This window comes from Arvicanthis niloticus, chromosome 6, assembly GCF_011762505.2.
Source record: "Arvicanthis niloticus isolate mArvNil1 chromosome 6, mArvNil1.pat.X, whole genome shotgun sequence".
Lineage (NCBI taxonomy): Eukaryota > Metazoa > Chordata > Mammalia > Rodentia > Muridae > Arvicanthis > Arvicanthis niloticus.
The window spans coordinates 93442282-93461629 of record NC_047663.1 but is presented as its reverse complement, the minus strand read 5'-3'; the positions used below and the strand labels follow the sequence as shown (position 1 = coordinate 93461629).

Here is a 19348-nt window from a genome sequence, read left to right as displayed (position 1 = left end):
GGTCCCCTAGCACCCATATAAAAGCCAGGTGTACATGCATCTGAGATTGCAGAACTTCTATAGGGAGATCAGGATGGAGATAGGAGAGTCCCGGAAAGCTTAGACGCCAGCTAACGTGACCTATGCAGCCATGCCAATCTCCTCTGCATCCAACAAGGTAGGTTAGGATACCCACAGTGTTGTCTGTCCTCTGACTTCCACCCCTGTACCATGCAACACACAACACACACACACACACACACACACACACACACACTTTGCACACATAAAAAGGAATGAACCATGTATGCTGTCAGAACACATCAGATACATCCTTGCCATAACATGGATAATCTTTGAAAACAATCAAGCCAAGCACTAAAGCGAAGATACGGTTTGATTCTACTCATATGAGGTGCCACAATAGGAAAAATTCAGAGACAGAAAGACAGTAGATGTTGCCAGGGAAGAGGCATGGGGAGGTGCTACTTAGTGGAGACAGAGTTTTGGTGTAGGAAGAAGATAAGGTTCTGGAAATGGAGAATGAGGACGTCTGGCTGCATGAGAACGTGAATATACTTAACGCTACTGGACGGTAGGTTTACAGACGATCAACATGGTAAATGTTATGTTCTGTGTATTTGGCATAATTAAAAAGTGAGACGGCAGGAACCTAGCAAACCTGTCCTATCTTTGTGGAAGTCCTTTCCAAGACTCCTTGTGTGTTCACAGCCCTTGCAGGAGTCTGCTCCTCAGTGCTTGCTCTTTTCCATCTGTGCACGCAGGTGCTGAACCTACCACCTCTGAGTTCACTGTCCTTATGCATGGGCCCAAGCTGAAAACCATCGAGGGCATCGTCATGGCTGCTGACAGTGCCCGATCTTTCTCACCACTGGAAAAGTTTGGCCAGAATTTTCTGGAGAAGCTGATTGGCATTGAGGTTCCCCACAAACTTCTAGAACGAGTCACTTTTGTGGATACACCAGGCATCATTGAGAACCGCAAGCAACAAGAAAGAGGTAATTTGCTGGGCAGTGGTGGCGCACGCCTTTAATCCCAGCACTTGGGAGGCAGAGGCAGGTGGATTTCTGAGTTCGAGTCCAGCCTGGTCTACAGAGTGAGTTCCAGGACAGCCAGGGCTATACAGAGAAACTTTGTCTCGAAAAACAAAAACAAAAAAAGAAAGAGGTAATTTAGGGGACGGGATATGCTCAGTGGGAAAGACCACTTGCTCTGAAAGCACGAGACCCCAGTTCAAATCCTTGGCACCCATGTAAAAAACCAGGCAAGGCTGCCTGTGCCTAACCTCCAGTGTTGCAGGGAATCCCTGGAGCTCTGTGGCCAAGCCAGCCTAGCCAAACAAGATTAGAGGCCTGTCTTAAAGAAATAAGACAGAAAGCAGTAAAGCAAGATACCTACCATCCTCCTGTGGCCAATATATGCACACTTATGGGCACACCCTCACCATCACATGAGAGAGAGAGAGAGAGAGAGAGAGAGAGAGAGAGAGAGAGAGAGAGAGAGAGAGACAGACAGACCATTTCTGAATAGCAAGAGCTCTGTTTTAGGACAGTGTGATCAACAGAGGGTGGTAGGCTAGCAGAGGAGAAAGGATGATTTTCTTGACCGAGAGATGCATTCTCTTCTCCATTGCTTCTCACTGTGGTTGTGGTGACACTTTGGGGGTTGGAATGTCTTGTTCTCTGCCTCCTAAAGGAGTTTGGAGATGGCCGGTATTTTCCTAGGGGGAGTGCTGGTCTTCTCAGTAAGATCTTAGAGATGTCCAAGCTGGGAACATGTTGTCTTTGGGTGCCCAGTTGTTCCTGAATAGTGGAGGGCCTGGACTAATTGTATCCTGGTGAATTATATTTGAATTCTGGCTAACCTGGGGCTTGGGCTTACTCTCCATTGAACACGGCCTACATCTCTTCTTACTCCTAATATCTGTTTTGTTGGGCCTGCTTTAGCCTAAACCTTTGTTGGGTGTCCCAGAACCCTTCTTGCCTTCAGAGGGCAGGGGATTGCTATCCTGGGCCTGGTAAGCATGAGGCTATATCATAGGCCATTGGTATACTGCCATGGCACAGGGATGTCAGCACTCAGGTGTCCTAAACAGGGCAGTCATAGTAACCAAATCTCAGTGTATGGTTATGATGTGCATCTGGGTTATAACTAGGCCTGGTTTATTAGTAACAATGTAACTTATAGTTAATGATAACCTTATTATGCCCTATTATCAATCAGATAACTTTATACATTATTTGATTGGTAATTATAAAAAAATCAGTGTTCTCCAAATTGTTGTATTAGTCAGGGTTCTCTAAAGGAACAGAAATTATAGAGTGAATCTATCTACCTACCTACCTATCTATCTATCTATCTATCTATCTATCTATCTATCTATCATCTATCTGTCATCTATCTCTCTATCATCTATCTATCTATCTATCTATCTATCTATCTATCTATCTATCATCTATCTGTCATCTATGTATCTATCTATGTATCTATCTATCTATCTAAGATTTATAAGAGTGGGTTATAGGCAATGGCTATCTACCAACAGAAAGGTCAAGAATCCAGTAGTTGTTTAGTCTACCAGGCTGGTTGTCTCAGCTGGTCTTCATTATACACTGGAATCCTAAAGAAGCAGGCTCTATTGCAAATGAAGGAATAGAATTGGCAGGCAGATGGAGGGCAAGACAGCGAAGAGAGTAAGCTTCCTTTTTCCATGTTCTTTATAAAGGCTGCCAGCAGGAGGTGTGTACCAGATTTCAAAGGTGGCTCTTTCTACCTTAAAAGATCTGGATTAAAAGTGGGTCTTCTCACTTCAAATAATTTAATTAAGGAAAGTCCCTCAGGTGAGTCTAACAGCCCAGGTTTTAGTTAATTCCATATGCAGTCAAGTAGACGACCATGAATAGCCATGAATAGCCATCATGGTGGTAGTCCTTGTCTTCTTGTTAGTAAATAAGAAAGTCAAGGAAACAAGGGAGAAGACCTAATATGTGATGAGCACCCGTGTGACTACAGACCTAGCTGGGTGTTTTACTGTTTCACAACACAGTAAACCTCACCCCCTCACACTCACCAGGCTGGCCTCATACTCACAGAGATCCTCCTTCCTCTGCCTCCTGAGTGCTGGGATTATCTTGATTGCTGGGACTAAAGTTAGGTACCACCACAACCAGCCTAGCACAGTAGTCTCTAAGTCAGCTTTGGTATTATTGTTTTTTTTTTTGTTTTTTTTTTTTTTTTTTTTTTTTTTTTTTTAATTTTATAGCTGATGAACAAGAAATTAAGAGCAGGTACCATCTGGCTAGCCTATAGCAAAGTCTAAAATGCTAGTTCAGGTCATGGCAGATGCTCAACACTCACCACACAATTCTTTCCCTTAAACACACACCCTGTCTCCTCTAGCTTCCTGATTTCTTCCTTTCAACATCTCTGCCATTGTTCTAGATCTTTCAGACATTTGGAAAATCACTTGTTTTTTTTTTTTTCCTTTAGACATTTTATTATTTCTTAGCTGGGTGGTACTGGCACACACCTTTAATCTCAGCACTTGGAGGCAGAGGCAGGCAGATCTCTGAGTATGAGGCCAGCTGTGTCTACAAAGTGAGTTCCAGGACAGCCAGAACTACACAGAGAAACCCTGACTCAAAAACTAAAAATAAGATAAAGTAAGAACATTCTTATTTTTATGTGTATGGGTGTTTTGCTTGCATGTATGGCTGTACCACATGCATGCCTGGTGTCCACAGAGGCCAGAAGAGGCAGCTGGTTCCTCTGAGACTCAAGTCACGATTGTGAGCAGCATGTATGTGCTAGGGACTAAATCTGGGTCCTCGGAAAGGGCAGTCAGCATTCTTAATCTATGAGACATCTCTCTAGTCCCATTTTTTTCTTTTTGTTGCTGTTTTTGAAGCACAGTCTTATTATGTGGCTCAGCGTAGCCTTAAACTGAAGACATTCTTTCCTCTGCCTTCCTGAGTGCTGGGATTACAGGAGAATACTACCACATGCTGCATACAAATGTCCACTCTGGACAAAACCTTCCCTTCACTAGGGATCAGACTGTTCTTGATTGAAGGTTGACAAAAAGCAAGAGATAGTGCTCCCTGACCTTTAGAGATCCAGGTCAGCCAGTGCTATGGCTCTGTTTAGCCCATACAGTAGTTTGGTACTGAAAGGAGGTGCAAAGGGCTTTCTGTGTACCCCACTCAGCCTGACTCCTCATTCCTTTTCCCCCAAGGTTACCCCTTCAACGATGTGTGTCAGTGGTTCATCGACAGAGCCGACCTCATCTTTGTTGTCTTTGACCCCACCAAGCTGGATGTGGGTCTGGAGCTGGAGATGCTCTTCCGCCAACTGAAGGGCCGTGAGTCCCAGATAAGGATCATTTTGAACAAGGCTGACAACCTGGCCACACAAATGCTCATGCGGGTGTATGGAGCTCTCTTCTGGAGCTTGGCCCCTCTCATCAATGTCACAGAGCCTCCACGGGTTTATGTCAGCTCCTTCTGGCCACAGGACTATAAGCCTGATACCCACCGGGAACTGTTCCTCAAAGAAGAGATCTCTCTCCTGGAAGACCTGAACCAGGTGATCGAGAACAGGCTAGAGAACAAGATCGCTTTCATTCGCCAGCACGCCATCCGAGTCCGAATTCACGCCCTTTTAGTTGACCGCTATCTGCAGACTTACAAGGACAAAATGACCTTCTTTAGTGATGGAGAACTGGTCTTTAAGGACATTGTGGAAGATCCTGATAAATTCTACATTTTCAAGACCATCCTGGCAAAGACCAACGTCAGCAAGTTTGACCTTCCCAACCGTGAGGCTTATAAGGACTTCTTTGGCATCAACCCCATTTCCAATTTCAAACTCCTGTCTCAGCAGTGCTCCTACATGGGGGGCTGCTTCCTGGAGAAGATTGAGCGAGCCATCACACAGGAGCTCCCTAGCCTTCTGGGGAGCATTGGGCTTGGGAAGAATCCAGGTGCTCCTAACTGTGACAAAACAGGCTGTGGTGAGACCCCAAAGAATCGCTACAAGAAGCACTAGTTTCTGTGTAGCGATTCTTGGGTCCCCAGTGGTGAATAAGCTTGTGTCCTAACTGTCTGAGAAGTCCTGGTTTGTTAACCCTTTGAGCCATACTGGCAACAATCAGTCTGCACTGGAGATTTGGGAGCTCACTAAAGCTGGTGAATCAGGGAAGGTTCTAAGGGAGGAGAGTGGTAACTGTGAATCATATAGTGTGCTTGTCTTACTGCTTCAGTTAGAAGGCCTGACACAGGCCAAGTCAGTCTACACGGCTTCCCTTGCTTTTCCTGGGTCCTGTCCTGGAGGGACAGAGAGCAGCTAAATTCTAATGAATACTAAGATAATAAGGGTTAAATAAGCTAAACTCAGTGGAAATTTCCTGAGTAATGGAGGCTTCTCAGCTCCGTGTCAGCTCCTCTCACACACAGCTTCTGTTCGACCCCTGTCCCTCCTTGGCTCCCTCCTAAGCTTGGGTTAATTTTCAGAAGTAGACAGTCTCTTGAGTCTGATCTCTGTGAATTTTGAGCCCAGTGTTGGGATCGTCTCCCTCTTTTCCCAAGGGGTGGGGGCATCCAGAAAACTAAAGCAGGAGTTTTCAAATTAGGGTGTTGATCTGCCTCCCCAAATATCATTTCATTGATGTCCCAGTTGGAGAGCTCAGACACTTAGTTGTCTCTAAAAGAAGGGTGAGTGGGTGATGTATCCAAGTACTTTCTCTCCTTACATGACTTACGTGAAGGTACCAGAAGGGCTCAGGGGGTTAACTGGTTTGCAGTGTGTCTTTGTCTGTTGCATGTCTTGGAAAGCTCAGATCACAGAGATGTTGGGTTTCAGAGAGGACAATGGAGACCTTGCTCCTAGTCCTTGAGGCTTCTCTGGACAGACATTCTCCCAAGTTTCGGGGGAAGCTGTTTCTACAGCTTCTCTGTGAGAGCACTTGACAGAGGACATGTCTCTTCTGGTTCCCAGAACCATGGTTTCTCTTTTCCTTTCTTCTCCATTCCCTGATGCATCAGTACTTCCAACTGAGGAAAAAGTCCCTAGAATCAGAACCAGTACCAGCCCCTTGGCATTGGCATTGGTGCCAGATAAGGTCAGAGGTTCAGGTTCAACTTGAATTTCTGCAGATACCCACCGAATTCAGTCAGGACAGTCAGGACCTTCAAACACCAGTGAGTGTGCACTTGGACAGTGTGACCACTGTACAAGAGACAGCCAGGGGGATGACAGACTTGAGAGCACAGAGAGAGGACTCCTGATATCCTTGCATGGCACACATACACTGCCACCTTGAAGTGCAGGGGAGGCAAGAAGCTCTGGGAGGATGAAGAGATTTTTGATGGAGCAGGCAAGGTTCAGCCTGCCTTGAGGGGTTTCTCTGAGCACAGCCAGATGCTTTTTTGGGAGCGAGCTCTCCTGGGGGCCTTGACTGTGAGACATGGGTTGGGATCCACCAGCAGCAGGGTGTCATCTGGAACAGAAGGAAAGTGGGAAGGAAGGCTGAGCCAAAGTTATTCTTTCTGAGGATCAAGTAGGTAGCATAAGCTTATTGGTAACCAGTGGGGGCTACCACTGATGAGGAGTCGGTGTTTCTCTGAATTCTTAGCAGTCTGGTGCCCACTCCTGAGGAAGGCTGCTGCTTTGGCTCTATGTAGGGCCCAGGACCTGCCACAATCAAAAGCTCCAGAGCTGCCAGGACAGGGTTTCCAAGGTGTGAGTTCCTCCCATAAGGGTTATCCATGGAGCCTGGTGACCAGGGTAGATGAGCTGCCATCTGTCTTGGATTTTTCTTCCCAAACTCCTCCCCTCTTCTCTCCATCATGTGCTCTCTGGAGAGACTGTCCCTCCCATCCTTCTCCTTCATGCCCCTCATGCCTGTGGGTTTTGTGTGGCAAATCTGTTTTTCTCAATGCAAAAACTGAGGGAAAGCTGAACTGTATGGATTCTGTCCTAGCTGTCGGTGCCTGCATGCTTAGAGGGAAGCAGGTGAATGAAGTAAGGCCAATGACTTCTTACAGTATCTGCATTTGGGGGAAGGCGCCTTATCGGTAGTACCTTCCTTTTGGATTTTTCTCCATCTATTTCTTCTTCGTCTCCATTCTGTTCCTCTCCTGCCCACAGGCCACTGACAGTCACACAGGTTTTAGCACTCATTCTTTGCCCAGCTCTGCAGAGAAAGATGTTGAGCAGGATTCTGACTCTAGGAGGAGGGAGTTTCATCCCGGGAGAAACGTGGGACGCAGAGATTTCCTGAGGGGAACATCTGTGTCTGTGCCTGAACAGTGGCTGACCTTTCCAGGGTTCTTTCCACTCTGGCTTCATCAGGGAGAATGTCTCAATAAAGTTCCAATCTCTCCTCACTACCTTTGCTTTCTTCATTGTCTCCAGCCAGGTGAATGAGTATTCTCTCTCTCTCTCTCTCTCTCTCTCTCTCTCTCTCTCTCTCTCTCTCTCTCTCTCTCTCTCAGACTTACTTTATGTATATGAGTGCTCTGTCTGCATGTACACCTGCATGCCAGAAGAGGGCGTCAGATCCCATTACAGATGGTTGTAAGTCACCATGTGGTTGTTGCGAATTGAACTCAGGACCTCTGGAAGAGCAGCCAGTGCTCTTAACCGCAAAGCCATCTCTCCAGCACCCAGTATATTCATTTTCAAGTTTCTGGGCGATAGTTTGGAAGTTAATAAATATCTGCCCCTGTTTTGCGTGTTTTCTGGAGCCTCTTTTGGTAGTTCCTTTCAGCACCTAGCCTCCTGGTATGGAAGATAACCCAGTCCATCAGCAGCAGTATAGAGGCCAAGGCCCAACGTTGTATGATGGGCAACCCAAAGAACCTTTTCCTCTGCAGGACCTGGTTCATTATTGCTAACATCCAGGGAAGTAGCCCTTTTGAATAGGGTTTACTAGAAATGTCTACCCCGCAGATCCTTCACAGAAGCAGCTCAGATAGTGGTACCAATTGGTTTACGCCCACTATTATATAGCTCATGATCTCTGCGGCTACGATGGAGTAAGGTCTGTTGTGACGGTAAGGATGATCACCTTCCTCTAGCTATCCCCAAAAGTGTCCACTCCTCTACAGGTGTGGGCATGTGTATTTTGAACATGTCTTAACTCCCTGACCCAGTACCCAACCTACATTTTGCAGTTTCTGGTGTCCTGAAAAGAGCAGTACTCTTTTAATTTGGAAGCTTTCTGCTCTGGGATACTCCCAAGAGCATTTGTAACCTGGTTGAAGAGCTAGTTTGAAAGGGAAAGATACGAGCTCTGGGAAAGAGGTGGTTGGTTGGAAAGAACCCAAAAGAGAGCTCAGGACCCATGTGCCTAGGCCACACCCATACAGTTATGCCAGGAAGAGTGCCAGTCAGTGGCTGAGGCCCATGGGTTCTCTGGCTTGGGAGCATCTGATCCTAGGGCTGGACAATCTGGCCATGTTCTCCCATGCTCACCTGATGTAGGTCTGCTTTGAACAACTGAACAACCCAACCTGCTCACCTGCTGCAGCCTGCTCTCTCTCTCTCTCTCTCTCTCTCTCTCTCTCTCTCTCTCTCTCTCTCTCTCTCTCGCCTAGGGCAGAAACACAGAGCTTTGCCCTAGAAGATGGAAGGCAAGCAACAAGGTCTTTTTCAAAGAGAAATACATGTAATAGGCTAAGTTCTCCCTCAAATTTGTTCTTTCCACAACTCAGGGTTGTCATTATGGGAGTTGAGAAAGAAACAGAAAGTAGAAGAGGCAGAACCAAAGGCCATTCTAAACATAGTCAGGAAATGTGAGGGATGGGAAAGGAAAGAATATTTGTAAGGACACACACACACACACACACACACACACACGGGACTCAAAAAAGCATTCAAGTGAAGTCTGAGGGAACTGAGAAGCTGGTGAAATGTGTGCTTTTGTGGCCAAAAATGCCTAAGTATCTAGGACAGTGTTGGACACACAGTAACCCAGTAACCCTTTACTTGTATGCACTGGAATGAATAAATAGATGCTGAAGGAGAAGGTGACTCTGTGTGTGTGTGTGTGACTGTGTGTGCCTGTGTGTGTGTATGTGTGCCTGTGTGTGTGTGACTGTGTGTGTGTTACTGTGTGTGTATGTGTGACTCTGTGTGTGTGTACCTGGATGGGTCACCTAGGATGGAGATTCAGGAAGAGGCATTCAAAGAACGAGGCTTTGCAGGTGTGTCTTAGCCTTAGAAATCTCACAGGTACTGCCAATATTTAATGCCAATTCCCCCTCAGTGACATGGCATAAAGCTTGGACTTTTCCTAATACAAAGAAATTGTTCTCTAGAAGATCATAAAGGCAATAAGGAGACAACAGAAAAACCTGACTAGTGGCCTGGAACTGTATGCAGGAAAGGTGTGACCAGCAGGTCTTGTCCTAAGGAAAATTCTCAAGCATAAAAGGGAACTTTCCCCACATCTGCTTGCACTCTGGGATGTGGTCTGTTTGCTACAATGTGTATAGGACCCAGCATGTGGACTGACCATCAGGAAAAGAGTGTTTATAGAGAATTTCCTTTGTGCCAGAAACTGCTTCAGCCTTGTAGACAAAACCATACTTACAGCTAACACAGGGGCTGATCTCATTATCTGTGTGTCCCCTGCTATGCTGAGGCTTTATGTGCCTTGTTTAAGTTAATCTTCACAACTCTCTGTTGTAGGGAGGCAGCAGGCTAGTGAAGCTGAGAAAGCACAATGCCGGGTGGGGGTGGTGCACGCCTTTAATCACAGCACTTGGGAGGCAGAGGCAGGCGGATTTCTGAGTTCGAGGCCAGCCTGGTCTACAGAGTGAGTTCCAGGACAGCCAGGGCTACACAGAGAAACCCTGTCTCGGAAAACCAAACCAAAACAAAAACAAAAACAAAAACAAAAACAAAAAAAACCAGAAAGCACTGTAGTCACACTGCTTGGAGTCAGTTCTGGGCTACAAGGTGGCCTTGGGCAAATGACTAAACTGTGATTCAGTTTCCTTACTCATAAAATGGAGATACTGTCAGTCCCTTCCTTCCAGGGCTGTGGTGGGGAACCAATGGCTCAGGCATGGAATGTGCTTGACTTTACATAGGACATGACCCACAGACACGACGCAGTAAACTGTAGTCATTATTACTATGGTTAGTCATATTTTAGTGATGAGACTGATTGTCAGAGTGGCCAGGATGAAGGCATGTGTAAATGGGAGAGTTAGACTTCTACTTAACACCCAGCTCCCTGTATGGCTCAGGCTGGGTTATTTGCTCAGAGTCACACTAGGTAATGATGACTTTCTGACCCCAAGCCTTTTTCTCAAACTGGAGAAGATTTGCTTGAGGTTTTGAGTGGTCATTTAGTGCTTTGAATCATTTTATTTTTAAATTTGTTAATTTATTTATTTGGTGTGTGTGTGTGTATGTTTAGAGGACAACTTTTTAGAGTCTGTTCTTTCCTTCTACCATGTAGGTTCCAGGGATTGATTTCAGGTTATTAGGCCAGCATAAAGTATCTCTATGGGCTGAGCCAGCTTGCTGTCCCTACTGTACTCTTTTCTTCCTCCTCCTCCTCCTCCTCCTCCTCCTCCTCCTCCTCCTCCTCTTCCTCCTCCTCCTCCTTCTCTTCCTCCCTTCCTCCTCCTCCTCTTCTTCTTCTTCTTCTTCTTCTTCTTCTTCTTCTTCCTCTTTTTCCTCCTCCTCCTCCTCCTCCTCCTCCTCTTCTTCTTCTTCTTCTTCTTCTTCTTCTTCTTCTTCTTCTTCTTCTTCTCTTCCTCCTCCTCCTCTTCTTCTTCTTCTTCCTCCTCCTCCTCCTCCTCCTCCTCCTCTTCTTCTTCTTCTTCTCTTCTTCCTCCTCCTCCTCCTCCTCCTCCTCTTCTTCTTCTCTTCTTCCTCCTCCTCCTCCTCTTCTTCTTCTCTTCTTCCTCCTCCTCCTCCTCTTCTTCTTCTCCTCTTCCTCCTCTTCCTTCTTCTTCTTATTGAAAATAGATTTTTATACAATATATTCTGATTATAGTTCCCCACTCCAACTCTTCCCAGATACTCAACCCACTAAAATATGGAAATTTTCTCTCTCTTATTAGAAAACAAGCATCTAAAAACTAATAAGATAAAGTAAAAACAAACCAGAGTATGAGAAAAACAAACAGGAAAAAAAAAAAAAAGAGCCAAAGAAAAATCTTAAGAAACACATACATTAGAAAAAGATCTTTTTGAGATAGAATCTCACTATGTAGCCCAGGCTGACCCTGAACTTGCTATGTAGCCTAGTCTGTCCTCAAACACATGGTCCCCCTGCCTTAACTTCCCAAGTGGTGGGATTACAGGTGTGTGCCACCCAGGTCTAACTCTACTATAGCCTATTACCACTGATGTGTGCTGACCTGGAGCCTTAACCCACAGTACACAGTATGCATTTCTCAAACACTAATAAAGGTGATTTTGAGCTTGGTGTGGTGTGTCTGTAAACCCAGCACTCAGGAGGCTACGGTTTGAGACCGTCTCAAAAACAAACACAAAACAGCACAAAAGAAAACTAAACCAACAAAAACCACAAAACAAACAAAAACCCAAACAAAAGATTATTTTGGTACGAGTATGAAAATATCTGTTATATTTCCATTAATTCTAGTGCTAAAGACTTTCTCAGTATGATTTCAAAAGATTTGGAACTTTTCAGATTTGCAAGGTATCATTTTTGACCTTGGGAAATAACTATGCAGTGGAGATTCAAGGCACAGGAGGAGGAGCAGTGATCAGGGAAGACCCCAGGAGTAAGGTGACATTTTCCGAATCATATTATCATCAGGACAAGAGACTTTCCTGCCCACTTGTTTTGAGACTCAGTCTTGCTATGTGGCCAGGCCGCTCTGGAACGCCTGGATTAAAGTCGTTTTCCTGCCTCAGTTCTCAAGTGTTTCTCCCTTTTCTCATTTGTAAAGGAAGAACCAATGACTTGAAATCATTAAATTTTTCTTTGAACAGTAATGTATTACCTTTGTTGAAAAGGGTATTTCCATGGAGTCAGGACTCTTCACTAGAATACCAGAAAAGGAGATCAGGCTTAGGGAGGGGGCCCAACTTCAGCTAATCGTTGGTGGCTGGACAGGATCCTGGGGAAGGTGAGGGTTTATACTCACAGGAAGGTGAACGCTTGTGTGGCGGAGATAATGAAAAGGACAGATCAATCAAGCAGAGGAAACTGGGCTTTAAATGAAAAAGTCCTGGGAGTCTAGGCCACTTAAAGTTCCTGGGCAGAGAACAGCATGAAGAAACAGAAGATCCAGCAGGAATTTCCTGCCTGCCCCTGAGCCTGCTGGGTGGGACGCATTGGAGTCTCTGTCTTCCCTTAATTCTGTCCCATTCCTAAGAGCTAAGGACCTGGGGGAGCAGCTCAGTCCATCAGCCTGTTTATAAGCTCCGGTTGGACCTTGCATCCATGTAGGCACTAAGGAAGTCCAATCCACGCCCCGTCTCTGGTTCCCTGTGACATTTTGGGATATCCCACTTCATGAAGCCAGTTAACAGGTGGCAGGGTTTGCGAAGGCAAGCATGCCATGTTATGATGTGTTTGTTCCTGCCCCTGTGGCCCTGTGAGGACACAGGACTGCTCCTGGTCCTCCACCTCCCAATTCTCCACGGCCACAGGTGAAGGGATGTACTTCTGGAACGCATGGGTTGCAGCTGGCATCCTCTCTGTGGCCAAATCTGATTCCTCTAAGACTACCAGAAACTGGTTGTATCTGGCCTTTGGCCGTCTTCCCCAGTTTGCCTTCTGATCTTAATGAGGAAAATGAGGCCTGTTCTGAACCCAGGTCCTGAAGGTGGGGGAAGTAGGGCTTCTCACTGAACGTGGTCAGTCTCTCAAGCCAGGCTTCCTTCACTCAAATATGTCTTCCTGAGTTGTGTGTGTGTGGGAAGGGGTCTGGTCACCACCTAAGGTGCAGTCACTTGGCCCGGGCTCTACAGGAAACAACCACAGTGCAAGCTGGGTCTCAAGCACAGGCAACCAGACTTCCCAAGGCAGCAGTCTTGGTGCGCATGCGCACGGCCGCACTGCTCCGTCGCGCTTCCTAGCGGCCTTCTCTGGATGCTGGCCGTGCTGGCACAGCGCATGCGCAGACGTGGACCGGCCCTTCCTGAGGCTCCACCGAGTCTGGAGTGGGCGGTGACTGGGCACCCGGGCGCAAGATCTTTTCGAGACTCAAAGTCCCTTCAACTCCTTCGTGTCCGAGCTCGAGCTTTGTTTTGTATCCGAGATCTAGTGGGGCGTGAGGCAGTTGCTCGCCAGCCGGCCCCGCAGCTCCCGGACCTACTCGGGAAGCTTCCAGGCGGTCACCCTCACTCTCCAGCCCGAGGACACCTAAGGGCCCGAAGCTGGCCGCGTTACCCAGGGGACAAGGCTGTGTCCCGAAGGCCGGTGTTGCTGAGGCTCAGCCCTTCTTAAGCTGTGGTACTGATGACTTTGAAGCCCTGAGAGGATGTGCAAAGTTCTGATTTAGGACCCACAGAGGCCTTGAACTTGCTCAGAGTTCCGTGCTGTGGAAAGTACATCATACAGAATTTGGTGCTTGCTGTTTTTAGGGGGCTATTTTCTCCTGGGCCAGCCCCCCAGCTAAAACAGGAAGTGAAGATTTTAAGAGATGATCCTAGGACCTTGAAATTTAAGCTGACCTCCTCTGTCATTAGTCTCGAAGCTCTAGCCTTAAGTGATGGTGCATGTCTTTAATCCCAGCACTTGAGAGGCAGGTGGATCTTTGTGAGTTCGGGCCAGCCTGGTCTACAAAGCGGGGTTTCAGGACAGAGAAACCCTATCTCAAAAAAACAAACAAAACCAAAAAAAACCAACGAAGCTCTGCCCTAATCCTGCCAATTTTCCTCCACTTCAGTATGAGGGGATACTACCCCCACCCCCGGCCCCAGTGAGACAGATGAAAATGGATTGGAATTCTTTGGGCTGTTCCCCAAACCATCAATTTTGGGAGCTGAAAGGACGAAAGAGATTCTGTAGTTGTTTCCTCAAGAAGCAAGCGCTGGCTGTGGTAGCCCATCCCTTTAGTTGTAGAATTAAAGAGAAGGCAGAATCAGGCCGAGATTTGTGAGTTTGAGGCCAGCCTAGTATACATAGTGAGTTCCAACACAGCTGGATTACATAGAGACCCTGTTTCAAAATAAGTAGGTAAACAAACCAAAGACAAACCAGTCATGGCCTTTTACCATGTGTGAGGCACCCTCTCCTACAAACGTCCTCATCAGAAAATAAAATTATTAGACTCTGGAACAAGCCCTGTGACAGGGATCTGAATTCAGAGCACTTGTGTCTTCCATCAGGGTTCAGGGTTAGCTCATTCAGCTCTAGAAGGCTGGGATTTCCCCAGCGCAGAGACAAGTGTGGCTTCCCTGTGCAGGTCTGTGGAGAACAAAGCAGACACATTACATGGCAGGGCTTACCAAAGGACTTTTGCTTTTCTTTTTCTTTACTCATGGGACTTGTCTAGGGGCAGCTACAGGACGTCTGCATGAAGTCCTGTGTGTGTTGGCATCTCCCTACTGGGCTTGAATGGGCCATCTTTAGGTTAAAAGAGCAAGTTTGGAAACCTGAAAAAATTATCTTGGATTTGTGTTTGGTTTTTCTAGTGTAAGAGAGCTTTTGGAATTAAAAATGTGTCTGTCTGGAGCCATCTTTACCCACCTTCTGATTCCTGAGATCCTCCACAATCTGGGCCGGGGCCCAGGGTGCTGCCTCTCCTCTCAGCTCCTACTCCCCTGTTCCACCCACAAGCTCAGTTCTGCTAATTGCATTTCTGGTGCTGCTGGAGGGACACTGCGTTCGTTCCTCGGGGATAAGCAACAACCAGTTTGGTGGGTGGCTTTACCAGCACCCCTAGGATGGTGTGTTGTAGAGTCAAGAACTTTAAAATCATTGCGCTCTTTCTCCCAGGCTTCTTCAGAATCTTTATTGACCTCTTCTTTCCTAGAGGGTTCATTAACCTTCCCGCCACCCTGTCTAAGCCCCTCACCAAAGGAAGTCACAGAGTTTGTGTACTACAAGTCTCACACTGTACTAGATGCTTTATATCTATTATCTATTTAATTCCATAGCAGTCCATTATGCAGAAAGTAGGGACTTTGCCTAGAAAACTTACAAATATTATTTATATTTAAAAATTTTTATTTATGTGTGTGCCCTTTGTATATGTCTGGGTGAGTATATGTGCGTATGCATGTGTGGGTGCTCAGAGAGGTCAGAGGAGGGTGTGGGATCCTTCAGCTGTGGAATTACAAGGGGCTGGGAGCTGCCCAACAGGAGCAGTCATTGCTCTTAACTGCTAAGCCATCTATCTTGCCAGCCCCTGCCTATAGAACTTTTTTTTTTTAATTTAAGACTCTTAAATTTTTTAAAAATAATTTTGAGAATTTCATTCATGAGCACACTGTACTTGCATCACCCCCCCCCCCAACTCCTCCTGTTTCCTGCTCTCGGAATTCCTTCCAGGATACCTGACAACTACTACCTCCTCCTCCTTCCTCCTCTCCTTGTCCTGCTCCTCCTCCCTCCTCCTACTCTCCCCACTTTTTCTACACACACACACACACACACACACACACACACACACACACAGAGAGAGAGAGAGAGAGAGAGAGAGAGAGAGAAACATTTGAAAGCCACAGATGTTAAGAACACAGCCAGCATTGACCTCGTTCTACTTCAGGGCTCATCCTGACACTCTTCTCATTCAGAGCAAACCCCGTTGCTAGAGTTTGGTTTCATTTTGTACTTTGGCTGCTCAGAACCTCTTCCTTGTGCCATTGCCTGTGTCCCTAAGTCTTGGACATAGTGTACATGCTGTTGAACCTTATTTGTGGGTTTGCCTAATGTTTGACTCCGTCCGTGGTCATATATATCATATATCCTACTATGCGCTATTCTTGGCAGTCTTCTTTGTTTACAGGCCATTTCATCTATTTATAATGCTGATGTCCAAACAGTTCTCCAAAACTCAGCACAGCTGACACCTTCCCACAGATGTGTCCAAGGGCTCAGCTCTGTGGGCCTTCCCTGCATTTACATTCCCTTCTGTTACAGCAATTTGGATATGCAGCTTTCTTTCTTTGTAGGTTGTGCTAAAGTAGGGAATGTAGTTAGTGGATCTCTCCAGTTCCTAGTGGAAGGATCTTACACTTTGTAAGCACTGAAGAATAAATGCATTCAGCTTTTTATAGTGATAGTGTTAAATTTCAAAACCGGGACAAAGCGCTGAGGTGCTTACTTAACATATCAAAGTGGACCTGGCCATCAGGTTCCCCCAGCATCCCTCAATCCCTATCTGTAACAGGGCATGGCTGGCATACTCCACCCCCTACCCTGAACTCTCCAGCCTGTGGGGCTGGGATGCTCTCCCCTAAGTAATCCAGCCATGTTGGTTGCTTGCCCCTTTTTGTACCTTTGCCTTCCTGGCTAATGTCCCCTGTCTCCCCCTTCCATCCTTCCCGCTTTCCCCACATGGCCCAGCTCAGTCTGGCCATGTTCACTCTGGACTCTCTCAGATATCTCCACCTCTGGCTATGCTTTCCCACATGTCTATAATAAACTGTCTCCTCCACCATACCCAAGAGTTATATCTTTGCCTTGCCTTGCCTTGCCTTGCCTCTCTCTCTCTTTCTAGATCTGAATCTTTTAAAAATATTTATTTATTTACTTATTTGTATGTATATGAGTACTCTGTCTTCATGCACGCCAGAAGAGGGCATCAGATCCCATCACGAATGGTTGTGAGCCATCATGTGGTTGCTGAAATTGAACTCGGGACCTCTGGAACAGTAACCCACCCTCTTCTCCTCCTCATCCTCTTCCTCCTCATCCTCTTCCTCCTCCTCCTCCTCTTCCTCTTCCACCTCCTCTTCTTCCTCCTCCTCCTCTTCTTCCTCTACCTCCTCTTCCTCCTCTTCTTCTTCCTCCTCTTCCTCTTCCTCTTTTTCCTCCTCTTCCTCGTCTTCCTCCTCCTTCCCCTCTTTTTTTTTTTTTTTTTTTTTTTTTTTAATTCAGGAGAATTTACCAAGTGAAGATGTTTCTCCTAATGTGGTAACTTTGTAAAAAACAACATTCAACTGTAAAATGAGTGCCTTGGTATTGACTAGGGTGAAAGAAGGGAAGAAGTCCCTTGTACTTTTATTGAGAGCTTTGGATCTGGAGGGATGATGAGACACCAGTGAGCCAGCCGGGGAGGATAAGCTGCTTGTTCCTCTCCAGGTGGGGCCACCAGCTCCATAGTTGTAGCCTTTCATCCTAAAGTGTACACTAGCTTTTCTGAGGCTATCTCCTTTATGTTTATCCAGATAGCAAAAGCATCACTCAACTGATTGTATCACTGGGTATGAGGTAGGCCTTGCCCGTAACTGCACCTTTCCTTTTCTGGGGACTGAGTCGATTCAGAATATCCAATTCCCAAGACAGACAGATGCTGGGCCCCTTCGGCAGAGAACATGGTGTGGGCTGGGTGAGTCACCTGCTTTGTCATCGCCTACAGCACGGCTCAAAGCCCTTGGGAATCAAAACAGTTCTCTAGAGAGGCAAAGAAGGCTCTCCTTAAAGGTAACAGCTTGGGCTCCTGCAAGACCACAAATGTCCCTGTCCCGGTGGGTCATAGTCCAGGTCAGGGAGGGCCATGTGGTTAGACAGCTACCCTAGAGAGGAATTCCCTTTCTGGACAGCAGAGGACTTAGAGGCTTACTTGGGCTCTGCCAGGAGCTCACTCCTGAAGGAAGTTTCCATGAAGGAAGGACATAAACTCTCTCTCTCTCTTTTTTAATCTTTCTTAAAATCACCTTCAGTCCCATTGCGTTAAGGGAGGAGGGGTTACAGGAAGTAAAAATCTCTCCTCCTCCCAGCCACAATAGTGTCCCCAGTCTCTAAGTATAAGGTATATAATAAATGAAATGCCAAGGCACTTTTTGTAGCACAGGAGAGACTAAGTCTGCCTTCCAAGCGTGGAAATGAGCAAGCGAGATTGAATTTAACTAGAGAGGGCACTTGAGTTAGGCCTTAAGATCAGAACTCTTTGCCTCTGGCGGTGTTAGGTACTACAGTGCCAATGGAGTGTGGAGGAGGTAGGGGTGAACAGAGGTCATAGGTGATGCAGATTTGGGACCTTGTCCTGAGGGCACAGGAAGTACACTGAGCTGCTTTATTAGTATTAGTATTAATTAGTATTATTAGTATTGATACTTTCAGTGCTGGACATTTACATACTATGCAAGGACTCTGCTAACTGAAATACATCACCAGGCCTCTCTCCCTTTTTCAGAAGAAATTGAGACAAGATCTTACTGAATTGTCTATGTTGGCCTTGAATGCTTTCTCCCTTGGCCTCCTGACCTGGGACTGCAGGTACACACCATCCTGCCTAATTTTCATGTTTAAGGAAAAGACGTGGTCATGTCTGTGTTGTAGAAAGAGCCCTATGACAGAAATGTGGGGAATGAATTGGAAGAGTCAACAATGATAGGTAGATAGATAGATAGATAGATAGATAAAATATAATTGAAAAGAAAATTTGAGGACCTTAACTACAGGGCTAGAAGAGTGGAGTACACATAAGATTATCTAAAACCAATATTCTGTGCCCCTGAACTCAGGGCCTCTGGTGGGTTTTTTGTATATGTGCCCCTTCTTAAAGCAGCCTTGACTGACTATCATGACTTCAAGAACAGTCATAGGGGTCTGTGACCTATCTGGATTTTGAACCTATTCCATTTCCCTGTTCTATTTACCAACACTTCAGAGAATCTCATATTATATCTTGAGTGATGGCTCAGTTGCCTGGCATTGCAATCAGGACTCTGGGTCCGTCATGAGATTTCTGCTGTCCTTTTTATTTCCAAAAGGAAGGACAAGACACTGGTCTCACTGTAAGATGCTGACAAGCAAGAACTTGAAAACACTGGGTTAATAGCCAAGTTTGGGATCTCAGTCTTAAGAGAGATCGGAAGGTGAAATTCAAGACAGCTTTATGCGGGGACCAGGCATGTCTGAGCACCTTGGTTTAAATTTAGATCAGTTATATAAAATGTAATCGGAAAAATCAAAGGTCCACAGCTTAACGATAGCTCACTGGTATCTTGGCTGGGGTTACACATGCTGTCCTTCTTTGTTCTATTTGTTCCTGAAGCTGACATCTGATGATGCTTGGGCCAACAGACTTTAGCAGTCAATCAACAAATAGGTCCTTGCTACCTATGATGTCCTACTTAGCCTTAATTGTCAATTTGACACAGCCTAGAGTCATCTGAGAGGAAAGCCTTGATTGGGAAACTGCTTAGATTAGATTGGCCTGTGGGCATGTGTAGGGGA

At 46.1% G+C, this 19348-nt stretch overlaps 1 protein-coding gene across 2 annotated transcripts in view; it reads left to right on the top strand.

Annotated features, from left to right (window-relative positions):
* The window catches only part of Srl (sarcalumenin), a 42805-nt gene extending 35077 nt beyond the window's left edge, over positions 1-7728 (top strand). For both annotated transcript variants that reach the window (XM_034507423.2, XM_076937304.1), the window contains 2 exons: positions 765-998; positions 4235-7728. In XM_034507423.2, the coding sequence (XP_034363314.1) occupies positions 765-998; positions 4235-5046 (1046 nt within the window). In that variant the 3' untranslated portion in view covers positions 5047-7728. The remainder of the gene's footprint in view (positions 1-764; positions 999-4234) is intronic.
* The last annotated feature ends 11620 nt before the right edge of the window (positions 7729-19348 follow it).